Source organism: Poecilia latipinna, unplaced genomic scaffold (assembly GCF_001443285.1).
Source record: "Poecilia latipinna isolate Pla-1442-1.1 unplaced genomic scaffold, P_latipinna-1.0 Scaffold955, whole genome shotgun sequence".
In the NCBI taxonomy this organism is placed as follows: Eukaryota; Metazoa; Chordata; class Actinopteri; order Cyprinodontiformes; family Poeciliidae; genus Poecilia; species Poecilia latipinna.
In genome coordinates, this window is record NW_015113571.1 from 19,290 (window position 1) to 33,658 (window position 14,369).

At 36.6% G+C, this 14,369-nt stretch overlaps 2 protein-coding genes across 4 annotated transcripts in view; both read left to right on the plus strand.

Moving 5' to 3' along the window:
* Positions 1-778: 778 nt before the first annotated feature.
* LOC106958005 (receptor-interacting serine/threonine-protein kinase 3-like) lies at positions 779-4,938 on the plus strand. 3 transcript variants are annotated; one of them, XM_015049650.1, is made up of 12 exons: positions 779-916; positions 1,097-1,281; positions 1,401-1,710; positions 1,795-1,943; positions 3,118-3,167; positions 3,353-3,514; positions 3,669-3,760; positions 3,870-3,933; positions 4,008-4,057; positions 4,353-4,401; positions 4,512-4,754; positions 4,833-4,938. In XM_015049650.1, the coding sequence occupies exons 2-12, from the start codon at positions 1,133-1,135 to the stop codon at positions 4,841-4,843; spliced, it is 1,329 nt and encodes a 442-aa protein (XP_014905136.1). In that variant the 5' UTR covers positions 779-916; positions 1,097-1,132; the 3' UTR covers positions 4,844-4,938. The 3 variants fall into 3 exon arrangements, with proteins under 3 accessions (XP_014905136.1, XP_014905135.1, XP_014905137.1); XM_015049649.1 differs by having other exon boundaries at positions 780-916; positions 3,867-3,933; XM_015049651.1 differs by having other exon boundaries at positions 781-916; positions 3,353-3,508; positions 3,867-3,933.
* A 2,285-nt stretch (positions 4,939-7,223) lies between these two features.
* LOC106958009 (inosine-5'-monophosphate dehydrogenase 1a) overlaps positions 7,224-14,369 on the plus strand; it is a 12,644-nt gene continuing 5,498 nt past the window's right edge. Inside the window, exons 1-12 of the mRNA XM_015049656.1 lie at positions 7,224-7,982; positions 8,450-8,548; positions 9,337-9,385; positions 10,373-10,474; positions 11,572-11,646; positions 11,791-11,997; positions 12,130-12,217; positions 12,329-12,528; positions 13,238-13,328; positions 13,416-13,511; positions 13,659-13,802; positions 13,983-14,124. Coding sequence (XP_014905142.1) covers positions 7,744-7,982; positions 8,450-8,548; positions 9,337-9,385; positions 10,373-10,474; positions 11,572-11,646; positions 11,791-11,997; positions 12,130-12,217; positions 12,329-12,528; positions 13,238-13,328; positions 13,416-13,511; positions 13,659-13,802; positions 13,983-14,124 — 1,532 coding nt within the window. The 5' untranslated portion in view covers positions 7,224-7,743. The remainder of the gene's footprint in view (positions 7,983-8,449; positions 8,549-9,336; positions 9,386-10,372; positions 10,475-11,571; positions 11,647-11,790; positions 11,998-12,129; positions 12,218-12,328; positions 12,529-13,237; positions 13,329-13,415; positions 13,512-13,658; positions 13,803-13,982; positions 14,125-14,369) is intronic.

Below are 14,369 nucleotides of genomic sequence, written 5' to 3' on the forward strand. Positions count from 1 at the left end.
ACTATATTTTCATACAGTGCTAACTCTACCAAAAGGAAAGGGGGCAAAAGCCAATTTTTGCCTGGATATGCAATTATGTAATTGAGAGCTCAGATTGATTTTTTTTTGTCTTTTTACTTAATATAATAGCATCCTGGATGGTGAGCTATATAATTTATCAAACAGTTCCTGTTGTCATTGTCAGAATATATATATGTATATATATATATATATATATATATATATACATATATATTATCCATCTTGTGTCAGAATTCCTCTGATGCAAAGGAATCTGAGATTTCATTGTCAAGTTTTTGGTCCAACAGAGTTTGTCTGATTTGAATTTTCATTTTCTCATATTAGTAGCAGTAGACCTTTGCTTGATTTGAGGAAACTGAGCTTGCACTTTAGACTTAAGGTGTGGTAAAGTTACTTGTCTTCAGACATACATGTGTCGCTGCATTATGCCAAAGGCTTCCGGAACAAACTTCCTCCCATAAAAAACACACAAAAAAAACCCAAAAACCTTTCAACACCCCAACTACTCAGGAAATCCATAAACTTCCTCTCACTGTTTGGGTAGAATTACAGTCGCCTGAGGGAGCGCTGTCTCCGTGTTTATGCCCTCTATGATTGTACAGACAAAGGAGTTCATAGTCCAGGTTCAATTACTCACACAAATTAAAATAAGTAAACAAGTTTTAAAGCTTGTTTGTGTCTAATTTTAATGTCAAGTGTTGAATTATCTTCTCACATTTCCTACAGAAGAGTGACTCATAGGAGGAAGGAGTTACGTTTTCTCAGTGTTCCCACCCCTTAGCTCAAGCTTCGACGACAGATGAAAAATGAAACAGGAAACAAGAATGCGTACGGTCTGTTTTCTCTAAGATTTCCACACAGTTCACTCATGTGGATACAGTAGAGCAGAAAAACAGTAAGTAGAAATTATTTTGTTTCAAAGAAACAAAATGTTTTTAAGAAAATGCTTCCTTCCATTTTTCCACAGTCAGCATATTTGCAGTGCTTTCACTTTAGAAAGAGGCAGTTACTTCCAAAGTTGTTTTTAAAAAACTTTTTATGCATCTTTAAACATCCTCTTCACTCTTTTTTATAGACTCTGAGATTTCTAGCTACCCTTGTGCAACAGGAGATGGCACTGCATAGCAGTATATGTCGTGATGTGGACCTCGATGAGAGCATAGAGTGGATAGAGATTGGCAGTGGGGGGTTTGGTACTGTCTATAAGGTCAAGCACAAAGACAGAGGCTTTGTTGCCATAAAGCTACTTCGGAATCCAGGGTATATCCATTTGATCGCAATTCTATGTCATATGTATTGTATTTTGTACATTTTTGTAGATAACTGAGACATTAAACATTTTATATATACTGTTAGATGATTTAGGTTTCTCCTTTCAGAAACATTAATGAACTGTACAAGGAGGCTGAATGTCTGGCAAAAATGTCCTCTGAGTTTGTTCTGACAGTCTTTGGGATTTACAACGGAAATAAGTTTCCAGAATTTCCAAAGGGAATGGTCATGGAGTTTATGGAAAGGGGAAGTATTCACACCCTGCAGAAGGACTTGAGTGGCCCTCCACCACTGCCACTGGCCCTGAGATTGGCCTTTCAAGTGGCTAAAGGGGTGCAATTCATCCATTCAAAGAACTTTGTTCACCACGACCTAAAGCCAAGCAACATTCTGCTGGATAACAACTTTAATGCCAAGGTAAAATACTAGGCTTTCAAGGTTCTTTGTTCACAGTAAATATGAAATTAAACTTAGTTGTTTTTCTCCCTTTGCATTTCTCAGCTGGCTGACTTTGGTCTTTCCAGGGAAACCATGAGTGTTTTGTCCAGTTCTGGACAATCAGAAGGATATCCCCCAGGCACAATACAATACATGCCACCTGAAGGTTTTGCTCTAAACTCTAAAATAGTTCGCTCTTTTGATGTTTACAGGTAAGAAAAGCATTGAACAACAGCAACATTAATCATACAAATGGCGAAAGAAATACTGGACACAGAAGCACTTTTTTTTTCTCAGTAGATATCTATCTAATGAGACCGTTGACATTAAATTAAATTGGTAGCAACCCAGTTGATTCACAGAAAGAAATCAAAACAAATTAACCCATAGATTATGTTGAGTAAAGGGGACAATTGACTTCCTAATATTTATTTGCTACTTAGTAGAAAAATCTTTTTTTGTCATGGGTTCAAGGCATGTGTATGAGGAAAGTAAAAACATTTACTGACCAGGTGTTGCACACGAACAGACTTCACATCTGGGACACTCATCTAATGAATTTGCTGTCCCCTTCTGTTGTTAGATTGTCAGTTTCGTTTAAATTAGCTGATTGATTAGATCATTCTAACAACTTTATGCTGACAGATTTCAGTTGTGTTCTTGGCTTTCTCCCACTTGCATTTTTAATGTGTTCAGTGGTTTTCTGCTGCTGTTCTACTTTGTTCAAAACAACATAAGTTATGGAAATTTGCTTTGATGTCTTTACATGTTTAAATTGCTTTGGTCGATACCAACATTCAGGTGTACTTGTAAGTGTACACCTGCCATTAAAATTAAATTTAATGCAACATATACTCTTTGTTGCATGTAAAAAACTGTTGTATTTGCAGCAGACAGACATAAAAAAAACTATTGTAATTTGATTGTACACCTGTGCTAACCTATAAACTAATATTTTGCTGAAACTCCTTTTGATTCTGTTTTAGTTTCATTTTTATTGAGTTCCCATTGAGTTCACATCAACTTCAATTAAAGCTTAAGTGTCCCAGTAGGACTTTCCTAATAACCTTTGATCTTATTCTATTTTTTTTAATTGCTAACATAATATATTTGTTGTTGAATGGTTCAGGATTTTTGTCCTATCAAAGCTAAGAAAGTTAGATGTTTTTTTCTGTGTATATTACAAAACCCTAGCAATTTAAAATGTGTGAACTCTGACAGCTGCTGTATGGCACACATTTTATGTCTATGGCTTAAGTAGAAAAACATATTTACCATTAAAACATGTTCAACAATAAAACAAACATATGTTCTATTCTTGGTTCTCCAGATGTGTTTAGATAAAAACTAAGTTGTAATCTAGAACATCTGCCCTTTTTCACTCAGCTACGGCATCCTTCTTTGGTCCATCCTGAGCGGTGATGTACCCTATGAAGGTACCAGTGATTATCTTTTAATCTTTTCCCATAATTAAAAACCTTCTTAGGCAAACTTACAATAACCTATTTGCTTTGCATCAAACTTCAAATTGCAAACATAGTTTAAGCCCATTTCCACATACATGTCTATACATGTCCACATTTATCCCTGTGAATGCAGTTTTGTTGTTTTGAATACTTAGGGAAGCCAGACAGTCTTGTGAAACATAGGATTGAAGCTGGAGACAGACCTGATGTCAGTCTTTGCCTGAAAGAAGAGGAAGAAAAGAAGAAAGAAGTGATTGAGCTCATGGAAAATTGCTGGAAACAAAATCCATCTGACAGGCCTGACTTTAATGGTATCAGTAGGTTTGTCATGGAAACAAGAATGTGCATTGACTCTGTCATATTGGACTGAAATCTTTATGTTAATCTATTAGTTATGTAAATGTTTAATAATTTACATGATTCTTTTGGTAGCTCATACCATCTGAAAACGCAAACTTGTTTTTCTTTTAGGAATTGTCCAAAAACTTGAACCGATTTTCTCAGTTCACAAGGCTGGAATTGGTGCGGCCATTCAGAAAGTTTTATCAAAACTAGAACAAAATGTAATTTTGTTTTAATATTTATTCTAAAAAAATATATGTTCTGCAAGTTTACAAGTGTGTGTTCTTCTTTTGCAGCTGATAAATAATTTGTACTTCTCTTTTCCAGCAGTCAGGAAGTAGCAGCCAGTTTTCTCAGGCAAATTCTGCAGACTTGGTTCCTTCGCCCACTCCAGGTGGATTGATCAATGCTTCTACATGGCTGTGTTACAACCCACAAATTATATGCATTTCTTTCTGTCTCTTTCAGAAAATGAAGAGCAAAATGATGTTGTTGATCATCCCTCAGATAGAATACAGGTATTATCTAGATTTATTAAATGTGAGTTTGAAATGAAAGAGAAAACATTAAAACAAAAAAAAAGAATATCAAATTGAAGCTGTTTTGTCATAAAACAAAATCAATTGCTAATTTTGTTCTACAAGTATCATTGTATTTGGTCACCTTGCCTGAAAGTCATCAAACCCAAAGAGAGATTTCATTCTTATGTTTAATTAACACTTTTTTTTTTCAGCTATAGTGAAATGATTGGACATATATGGTCCTCATAGTGATTTGTAAGTCTCTCAACATTCATGCTTTCTCTGTTCTCAGCAACCATCCAATTTAGTTGGAACTGACGATTTAACAGAAGAAGAAAAAGGTCTGCAGCATTTTTGTGAATTTCTGGGTCAAAAAGCAGAAAAAATAAAGAGATGGTGATCATGTTTTGTTTTGTTTTTTTTCCTGCATGCAACAAAACACTACACACAGTGACGATTGTTGATGACATGAGGGATACTTTAATACAGAAAAACACCAAAGTCATGGCAATTACTAGGGATCTTTTGAAAATGAGGATGATCCATGAAGAAACCTACTCCGAAATTGAGGCAAGAAAAACAAACCAGGATAAAATGAGGGAGCTCTACAAGTCATTACGTGCATCAGACCTGGTGAAAGTTGCGTTCTATGATGCCTTGAAAGAGCGTGAACCAAATATTCTGAACAGTCATGGTATGATTTTCTGCTATTAGTCATGCAAGGTTTTATTTATGTTGTTCAGGTTTTTATTTTCCCCTTTTCTTTCCTCAGGTGGCAGTTGAGGCATTCCTGCTTCAGATGTGTGTGGTTTTCTTCATTTTTTCTTGGTCTCATTTTCATTGTATAAAGTCTGCAAATAAATCTAAGATTTTTTTTATACAAGATGTCATCAACTGTTTGACACTTAGGGTTTCCAGCTTGCATCTCTGACAAGCATTGTTTCTTTTATGTAGTCTTATCCCTAACAAAAGTGGAAAAACCTACATCTGCAGAAGCCCTGCTCCATTTTATTCCAATAATTTAAGGCAGCAAAATGTATTAAATTATTTACAAAGACTCCATCCAGGGGCACTTTAAGAAAAAAACAGGTATCAAGTATCCAAAATTACACTCATTTTAAAGCAAAATGAGATTCATTGCTTAAACGATTTATAAATTCTCAATATCTTTATTGAAAGGCAAAAATTAAAGTTTCAGTATTTTTTCCCCCAATATTTTATAATGCTATTCCTGCAGCTAAAACTGTAATTAAGCTTCACTTATCAAAATGATTTTATTTTTATTTGTTGGTGCAGCCATGCAATTAACAAATGAATAAATGTACTGTCAATAAAGTGAGCGTTTAAGGTTCAGATCTTTTGCAAAGAAAATGAATGTCGTGTTTCTTTAAAGATAAATGTTTTATTTTTTTCCAAAAAGAAAACTCCATATTTTCTCAGCTGAATTTAATTAAATATTTGAGCATCCAACTTCCTTTCAGAAGCTAGTAACCGAACAGAGTCCACCTGTGAGTCATTTATTTCAGCATAAATACAGTTGTTCTGTGAAGTTCTCTGAGGTTTATTGGAAAACAGAAGGCAAGGAGTATCACAGGCAAAATACATGTCAGCAATAAGATTGTAAAGAAGCTTAAAGTTGGCAGGTGACAATAAAAAGCTGTATTCAAACATCTGAAAAGTGGAAAATGTAACCAGCATAATTATAAAAATACTAAAACATGAACATCCATCTTAACTGAAGAACCAGACATTTATAAAACGAGACGCCAATGCATGTCTACTGGTCACACAGTAATCATGCTTTCTACAAGTGTGGCCTTTGAGGAAGAAAGGCAAAAAGACAACATCAAATATGTGGTTGAAGTTGCTTTGGTCAGATGAGTCATAAAACGTAGTTTTTGGCCGGCATGGAAAGTTATTTTTCACTCTACAAGAAACAGGATTTGGACAGAGACATATGGTAGTGGCAGGATCATGCTGTGGGTATGATTTTCTTCAGCTGAGACCCTCATTGGAAGATGGAGGAAATAAAATACCTGGTGATCTCGGGGAAAAAAAAACACTTCAGAGGCTTATAGCAACCTTCAAAATATAGCCAAACGTCTGGGAGGGATAGTTCAGATCAAAACATATTCATATATTAAAATGGTCCATTAAAAGTTCAGATCTAAATTCAGGAGAGGATTTGTTGTTTAAAATTGACATTTCAACATATTTCCACCCTTCTTATCTTGAATTGCAAAACCAGTGAAGTCGCATCCAAAAAGATTGAACATATATGACACATGTTCTATTTTAAATTTTAAAAATATAATTCCTTTTCCTTTCACTTCACAATTAGGTATTTGTGAGGTGAAATACATCCTAATACTACTACTACTATTACAACGACTAATAATAATAATTAAAAACTCGGTAAAAATTTATTGTGACAAAATGTGACAAAAGGAAAAAACCCTACCCTATGAAAATTTTTAAATGTTAGAATCAGGATTAAGATAAAGCAAAAAGGGTCAAATGCTATTTGTTATTTTTTCCACCTGGGTGTGAAAAAGAGCTGTGGAGCCATGGAGAAGGAGGGTTGTAAGAGGCTTTTCTGGTTGAATCCCTAACTATAACTGTCACAGTTAGTCAATCAACTGTAGATGATGGTAGGGATAAAACAACAACAAAAAAAAAAACTAATCACTCACCTGTTGCACTTTAATTTACTGGAATTTAAATGACTGAAACCTCACCAAAAAATAAAGGAAAAGAGGAATGAGGGCAAAATTAATCTCTTATATCTCATTTTTTTATGGCAACGATTGTTCAGTTGTTCACAGATTGTTTGTTTTTTTTAATATTGGGAACATCTCCGTTAAGATTCAAATAATGGGTATGTTCAGTTTTAACGGCAGCATGTCTGATAGTATTTTAACGTGCACGCACATGCAGACACTAGTTTTCTCTTTATTTCATTTTGGGGGTGAGAAATAACTAGGCCTTGACATTCACACATTTGCAGAACTCTCGTCCTTCAAGGGGGGAAAGTGTTAAAGCGTAATCTGGGCCCATCCTTCCTCCTTGGTGCTGCTTCCTTACTCCACCCTACACACCTATCTCACTCCACCCCATCCTGCTTTAATGCTCCCAATCCTCTTTGTGGGAGAGTGACGTCTGCTACAGTCAGAAACAGAGTTAAGCTGAGCAGCCACCAGGGTGGCGGAGTGGAGAGAAGCACCCAGGCTGGAGGGAAAACAAACACGGCTCAACTTCTCCACCTGGGAGTGTGCTGAGGATTCTGACACTACCATCCCTTCATAAGGAAAAAATACTCCTTTTCCTGCTTGATGGCCTTGGTTCCTTCCATGATGGAGTGTTTTCAAACTGGAATATGAACACTCCTGATAACTGACAACATTTTTCAAGGGGTATTTTACTGATACTGCGTACTTAAGCCGCAAGTATATCTCTGCAAAACTGAAAATCTTGTAATTTGGGTAAACTGCTGCTCAGAGGGTAAACTAAGTGGCAACAAGAACAAGCTTCCTGGTGTGAGCATGCAATCAACTGAACAACACATGGATTGTCTCTTGAGGTCTGCCAATGTTTACCTGCAGTGCAAAGTGTGATTCTAATTGTATGAAGAAAAACTGAGGAGAAGTGTGTGTGTGGAGGTCACAGAGCTGGATTTCCTAGAGATGGAAGGTCATGGATATGACCGGTTTGGAGAGAGTGACAGGGACAATTACCAGATCGATTACAGAAGAATTGTAGGAGACATGGAGCCAGCACGGCCTCGCGTCTCAAACAGAGACGGGGAGCAGTCTCAGCACTCCTTTTTGACTCATGCCTACCCGCCGTCATATGGACACGGACATGAGACTGCAGCCCAGAGGTACAACGCTACACGGATCCAGGCTGGATATGAACCAGAAAGGTCAGTGTCCACATTGAGTCATCATTACTTTCGGTCAACAGTAGCTAATCTCAAGGCGTAGTACCATGAAAGGACAAGTAATTGAAATATTCTCACTTTCTGTTGGCAACAACCACTTCCCTTTCCAATCTATTTATCAGCAACCTTGGCAGCCAACCAAATCCTCTTACCTTGTGTGCTGCCGTCATGAGTATGTAGAAGGAGTTTCCATTGACGGGGATGTGTTCCTGTCTGCACTCCTGATCTAGGCACAACAAGAGTTACGCAGAGGTCAAGACAGAAATAAACACCAATTGATGATAAAGATTTAGTAAAGGTTTTAATTGTTATTGCTGTCAGACCGTTTACAATCTGTCAAATTACTTATGAATCTGAATTATTCGTTTTCAAAGAAATATTTGATTTACGCGTTGTTGCTTGTTAAGATGTCGCAGGTGGCAGGTTCAGTTGATGTGTTTGTGTTTCAGCATGGCGGACTACTTGATCAGTGGAGGAACAGGTTATGTACCAGAGGATGGACTCACAGCACAGCAGCTGTTTTCTATTGGAGACGGGCTGACGTACAAGTAAGACTTTACTGAGGCACACACACTGCTACCCTACTGAGACTACTGTAAAAATGCTTTCTACAGCACTACCACCTGCAGCGAGCGCAGACTTATGCAATGAGTTTCATGGTAGCTAAAACTTGCAGTGATGACACATCTGCTTAGGCTTTAAATGGAGGATTAAAACGAGTAATAGTACTTTAAGGGATTCTGAGTGGTATCATCGCTTAAAAGCAGTATGCTTGTCTGTGTGTGTCTATAATGGTGTTGGTAGGAATTTAGTGTGGAAATAGCTATCGGGGTAGCTTCCTTTGTGGAGGTGTGTCTGCGTGTGACAGAAAAATAGGGAAACGCAGAGAGAGAGATATTATTAAAACAGAGCTTCACTTCATTGTTAATTTTATTACGATAGTTTGCAAAAAAGAACAAATGACTTTTTTATTATTATTATATTAATGAAACATCCATGACTGATGAATGGTTGCATGAGCTGCTTTTCATGTGTAGTAAGTGGTGCAAGCAGTTACTTGTTAAATTATTTTACACAAATGTATAACCTGGAGCAATTTGAAGGTAACATATGTTAAATTTTTCAACTTCAGTGCTTAATGGTAAAAGAAGGAAAATATAAATCTAAGCTAAATTTGATCAAATATTGAACTACTGTGTTTGTTTTGGTGGACATTGGGCACAGTCTTACTCATTTTAAATATATTATTATTATTATTATTATTATTATTATTATTATTATTATTATTATTATTATTATTATTATTATTATTATCTACTTTCTTTTCCATTTTCAGTGATTTCCTTATCCTCCCTGGTTTCATAGATTTCACGTCTGATGAGGTGGTGAGTAATTTTAAATATATGGGTTATTATAGACAACACTCCTTTACTGTATGTCACACAACTTTTGCAAACGTATTGATACCCATTAAGCTCCTTCATATACTTGCTCACATTATAATCATAAACACCAATGTATTTGAGGGTATTTTATATGACAGACTCACACAGAGTGTTACATAATTGTCATAAACATATTTTACAAAAAAAACTGCTAAGTGCGCCACAGATATATATTCAGTCCTCTACATAATTCCTAAATAATAGAATCCATCTCTTTTTAATTATGTCCTCGTATGAAAACAGTTAGCCTATGCAGTTCGTTAGAGATCATTAATGAGCAAACCAGTTAGAAACAAGTAACAGACATTCTAAAAAAACAAAACAAAGACAGAAAGCTATGTATTTCTACTTTCTACTTCCCAATTGTTGGTTAATTTGTTGGTCTTTCAAAAAATGTTGATAAAGAACAGAACGCTGTTTGTAGAATGACAGAATATGAAAAAGTTCAAAGGGTATAGATACCTTTGTAAAGCCCTGTTTGTGAGTACTGCATGTATGATACCAGTCATACTGCAATCTCCTTCACAACAGCAGTTTCAGGAACTGACATAGCAAGAAAAATATTTTGGCTGAAACTAATAGAAATGTACCAAAACTAGAATCTTTTCAATAAGATTCCTGGTTCTGTTCAGATAATTTTGAGGTTTGTGGTCCCAAACATATGAGCAGAGGGTTATTTATTTCCCTTTCTCTGTTTTCAAGGTCTGCTGGGACATTAAATTAATTTTATGCCTGGTCACATGGGTGGTTGCCTGTTAGCAGGTGTTCAAAACACACATACACACCTGCGTCTTTTAGCACTTAAGAGCTAAACCCAGCAAGTAACCCTTCAGTGTGTCCAAACGGGCTCTCACGCTTATTCCATTGCAGTTTTGAAAACGGTCACCGAGTGAAATTATGGTTCACAATTTTTATTTTATGTTAAAGGACCTGACGTCTGCACTAACAAGAAAGATCACTCTGAAGACTCCTCTCATTTCATCACCCATGGATACAGTCACAGAGTCGTCCATGGCTATCGCCATGGCAGTGAGTACAGACTCTAAACACATGCACTGTGCATCTCAAGTCATTGGGACATCAGTTAAAAAAGAAATTTAAAGCAAAACTCATGTTATATGGAATCATGCCACACATAGAGATATACTTCAAGCATTTGTTTGAATTACTTGTATGGCTTGCATCAGATGAAAGCCCCAAATTATTTATTTTTAAGACAGCAAATTCATATATGAAAGGATTTTTGATTAACTCTTTTAATATATTGCATAGTAGGAGGACAGAACAGTGTCTCAATGGTCCCAAGTTTTCTTTAATGATTTGTGCCTGTGTCTGGTTTAATTACCCTGGTATTGCTATGCTTGATTGGCTAGAAAAGTTTCAGACCTTAAACCCATGGGCACAAATTTCATTCAGAAATCGTTTGTACTTGCCCATATGAACCTTATACAGGAACATGGAAGTTTGCTAAGAGGAAGACGAGAGACATCGAACCAATCAAGATAAGCTGAATGCCGCAATTAAAGTCATGCTTGCTTCCTCATGAGGAAGTGCCTCAGCCTCAGGCACTTCCTCATCAGTGTCTGTGGCACTCATAAAGAAAAAACATTGATGCAGTAATACAAACTAAAGAAAGACCTGGCCAGAGCTCTAGTGTTGATGTACTTTTTGGCAAACAGACATTTCACATCTATTTTCTTATATAAAACTAACATTTTATGAGGAAAACAAATTTCAAGCTTGCATCCGCTGTAAGCCATAATCATCAGATGTAAATGCTTTAAAACAATCACTTTGCGTGTTCGATCCACTTAGGATGAGTTTCATTTTCTTGTCAAAGACCCTGATGCGTGCACCAGTACATAATTTTTGGAAGTATTCAATTCTGAACCTCGGACCCTTGTTCTGCACACTTTATTGAAATCAACATGTCATATCCTTCTGCAGATCTTGAGGACACGCTAAGGAGAAAACCCACCTCTTAAAACATGCATGACACAGAGTCTCTAGGGCAAGAACTGGTCACAGCAGCTCTGAATAAAATATGCTCTTGACCTGCATGCTTATCTAAATAAATGTTCCATTTTTATCTAATGGGGTATTTATTTGTCCTTATTTGATGTTAGCTGATGGGAGGGATTGGAATAATCCATCACAACTGCACTGCTGAATTCCAGGCCAATGAGGTGCGAAGAGTCAAGGTAAAATGAGAAAATAAGTCAAAATAGACAAAAACTTTCATTATAAAAATAAAATATGTGTGGCTTTATTGCATGGATAGCAATAAAGCTACACTGTGAATAAACACAGATGTGAATACTTTTTTTTTTTTTTTTTTTTGCTAGAAATTTGAGCAAGGTTTCATCACAGACCCAGTGGTAATGAGCCCACATCACACAGTGGGTGACGTGTTTGAGGCTAAGAGGCGCCATGGTTTCTCTGGGATCCCAGTGACAGAAACAGGCAAGATGGGCAGTAAGCTGGTTGGCATCGTGACCTCCAGGGACATTGACTTTTTGTCTGAGAAGGACTATGAGAAACTTCTGGAAGAGGTGGGTCTCGAGTCGTTTGAAATGGGAACAAATGTTTCTTGTGAGCATATCATGTTACAGCCATTATGCTGTCATTTGAAAAGATGTATACGCATCAATCTGTCTTTACAGTTGAAATATTTTCCAATACAGGCCATGACAAAAAGGGAAGACCTAGTTGTTGCACCAGCTGGAGTCACGCTAAAAGAAGCTAACGACATACTGCAGCGAAGCAAGAAAGGTAACGATTTCAAAAGGTTCTGCTGCTAAGAAAATAAGTAGGATTATGAAAGCCATCTCCTGGTTTTACTGATTTTAAAATTTTATTTTATGTTTTTTTTTTTTTTTTCAGGAAAGCTCCCCATTGTGAATGACAACGACGAGCTTGTTTCCATCATAGCAAGAACTGACCTGAAGAAAAACAGAGATTATCCTCTGGCTTCCAAGGACTCGCGCAAACAACTGCTGTGTGGAGCCGCCATTGGTACCAGGGAGGACGACAAATACAGACTGGACCTCCTCATGCAGGCTGGAGTGGATGTGGTGGTTCTGGTGAGTCTTGAGTATTACATGTTTCAGATTTTGGTGGATGACTTAATATTTGTTGAGGTAAGCTCAAAAATGCTGCAGTATTAAATGTAGCATTAATTACTTTTAAGTGTCATACATCTTATTGGTATCATTAGCATTTTTTGTGACAAATTTGTCAAAAACTAATTATGAAATAGTTCAGAAAATCTCAATTCTGTAATTTTCAGAAACTAATATATAGAAAAATATATTTCTTTTGAATATCACAAAACTTTACAATTATACTGGAAGTGGTATTTAAAGAAATAATAATTATCTTGTGAGTAATGACATCATGTATTTTAAAGATAAACTTTTTTCAAGAAAAAACAGAAAACTTCTAATGAGAAATTACAATTTAGACTTAAATATTAAAAGTATTATCAATATCTCTGTTTTTTGTTTGAATTAATGTATTTCTATTTGTTACAGATAGATTTATTTAAAATAATGTTTTGTGCTCATTGACGCTTTGGGTGCAGCAAAGCTGCAGCTGAGAGTTTTTTTAAAATTCACATTTAACAGGACACGATGCATCAATGAAATTCAATTGATTACTAATAAAGTTAAGATGGATAAAAGTGCTTTGTTGTTTATGTTGCATGTTTTCTAGAAAACTATAAAAAGACAAAAGCATGTAGTAAAATTAAATAGCCTGTTCTATCTCTATGGATCCATCTTCTGATTGCAGGACTCGTCTCAAGGAAACTCCGTTTATCAGATCAACATGATAAACTACATTAAACAGAAGTATCCCGATCTGCAAGTGATTGGAGGAAATGGTGATTGTGCTTTCTGAATTACATCACTTTGACCACATTTGTTTCCTTCATCTTTCAGCTGTTCTCTGTTCCTCTGTCTCTCTCTAGTGGTGACAGCCGCACAGGCTAAAAACCTCATAGATGCCGGTGTGGATGCGTTGAGGGTTGGGATGGGCTGTGGTTCTATCTGCATTACCCAGGAAGGTAAAAATATAAAGCTGATGACTCAAATATGACCAAACAAACAAACAAACAAACAAACGCTTTGAGTTTGTGAAACACTCCCAAAGATCTACATCATTTACATGTCACCTACTTGTTTCAGTCTTATGTTGTTCATTTCTTCCTCAGTGATGGCATGTGGACGACCTCAAGGAACATCTGTTTATAAAGTTGCAGAATATGCCCGACGTTTCGGAGTACCAGTAATCGCAGATGGAGGCATTCAGACAGTAGGGCATGTGGTGAAAGCTCTTGCCCTGGGAGCGTCTACGGGTAGAAATTGGGCAGGAGTCCCAAATATTTACCACTTTCTTTGGTTAAGTGGGGAAATAATGATTGTCCCCATCTTGCAAAATAAGTGTTTAATTGTGGACATTGTTGAGTAAAATGTTCTTTGCCAAAAGTTGCAAATACTTTGGTCCAAAGTGTTGTCCAATTTGATTTTTTCTTCAGTGATGATGGGGTCTTTGCTCGCAGCAACCACTGAGGCTCCTGGAGAATATTTCTTTTCAGATGGAGTGCGTCTGAAGAAATACAGAGGAATGGGCTCCTTGGATGCAATGGAGAAGAATAACAGTCAAAAGCGTTACTTTAGGTACAAATGTTTACGGCATTGTCGTGGATAGTAGGTGACTGATGCCTGTAGGACAAAACCACTTAACAATTGCTTTAAGCAAGCATATTTTAAGAACAGATTTTTTTTCTGAATAAAGATGCCCTGTTATTTTAAAATACAGCAAAAATATTTTCTCTATGTTTCTTAAATTCCCCCCCCCCCCCCCCCCCCCGGGGGGGGAAAGGGAAAAAGAGAAAAAGGGGGGGCAGGGGACGTAAAAAAAA

Bases quoted from the DNA above. Each gene is read 5' to 3' on its own strand.
- LOC106958005 (XM_015049649.1), top strand. From the start codon at position 1,133: ATGGCACTGCATAGCAGTATATGTCGTGATGTGGACCTCGATGAGAGC. The intron at 1,944-3,117 runs GTAAGAAAAGCA...TTTTTCACTCAG, and splicing joins CGCTCTTTTGATGTTTACAG to CTACGGCATCCTTCTTTGGT. The intron at 3,934-4,007 runs GTGGATTGATCA...TGTCTCTTTCAG, and splicing joins GGTTCCTTCGCCCACTCCAG to AAAATGAAGAGCAAAATGAT.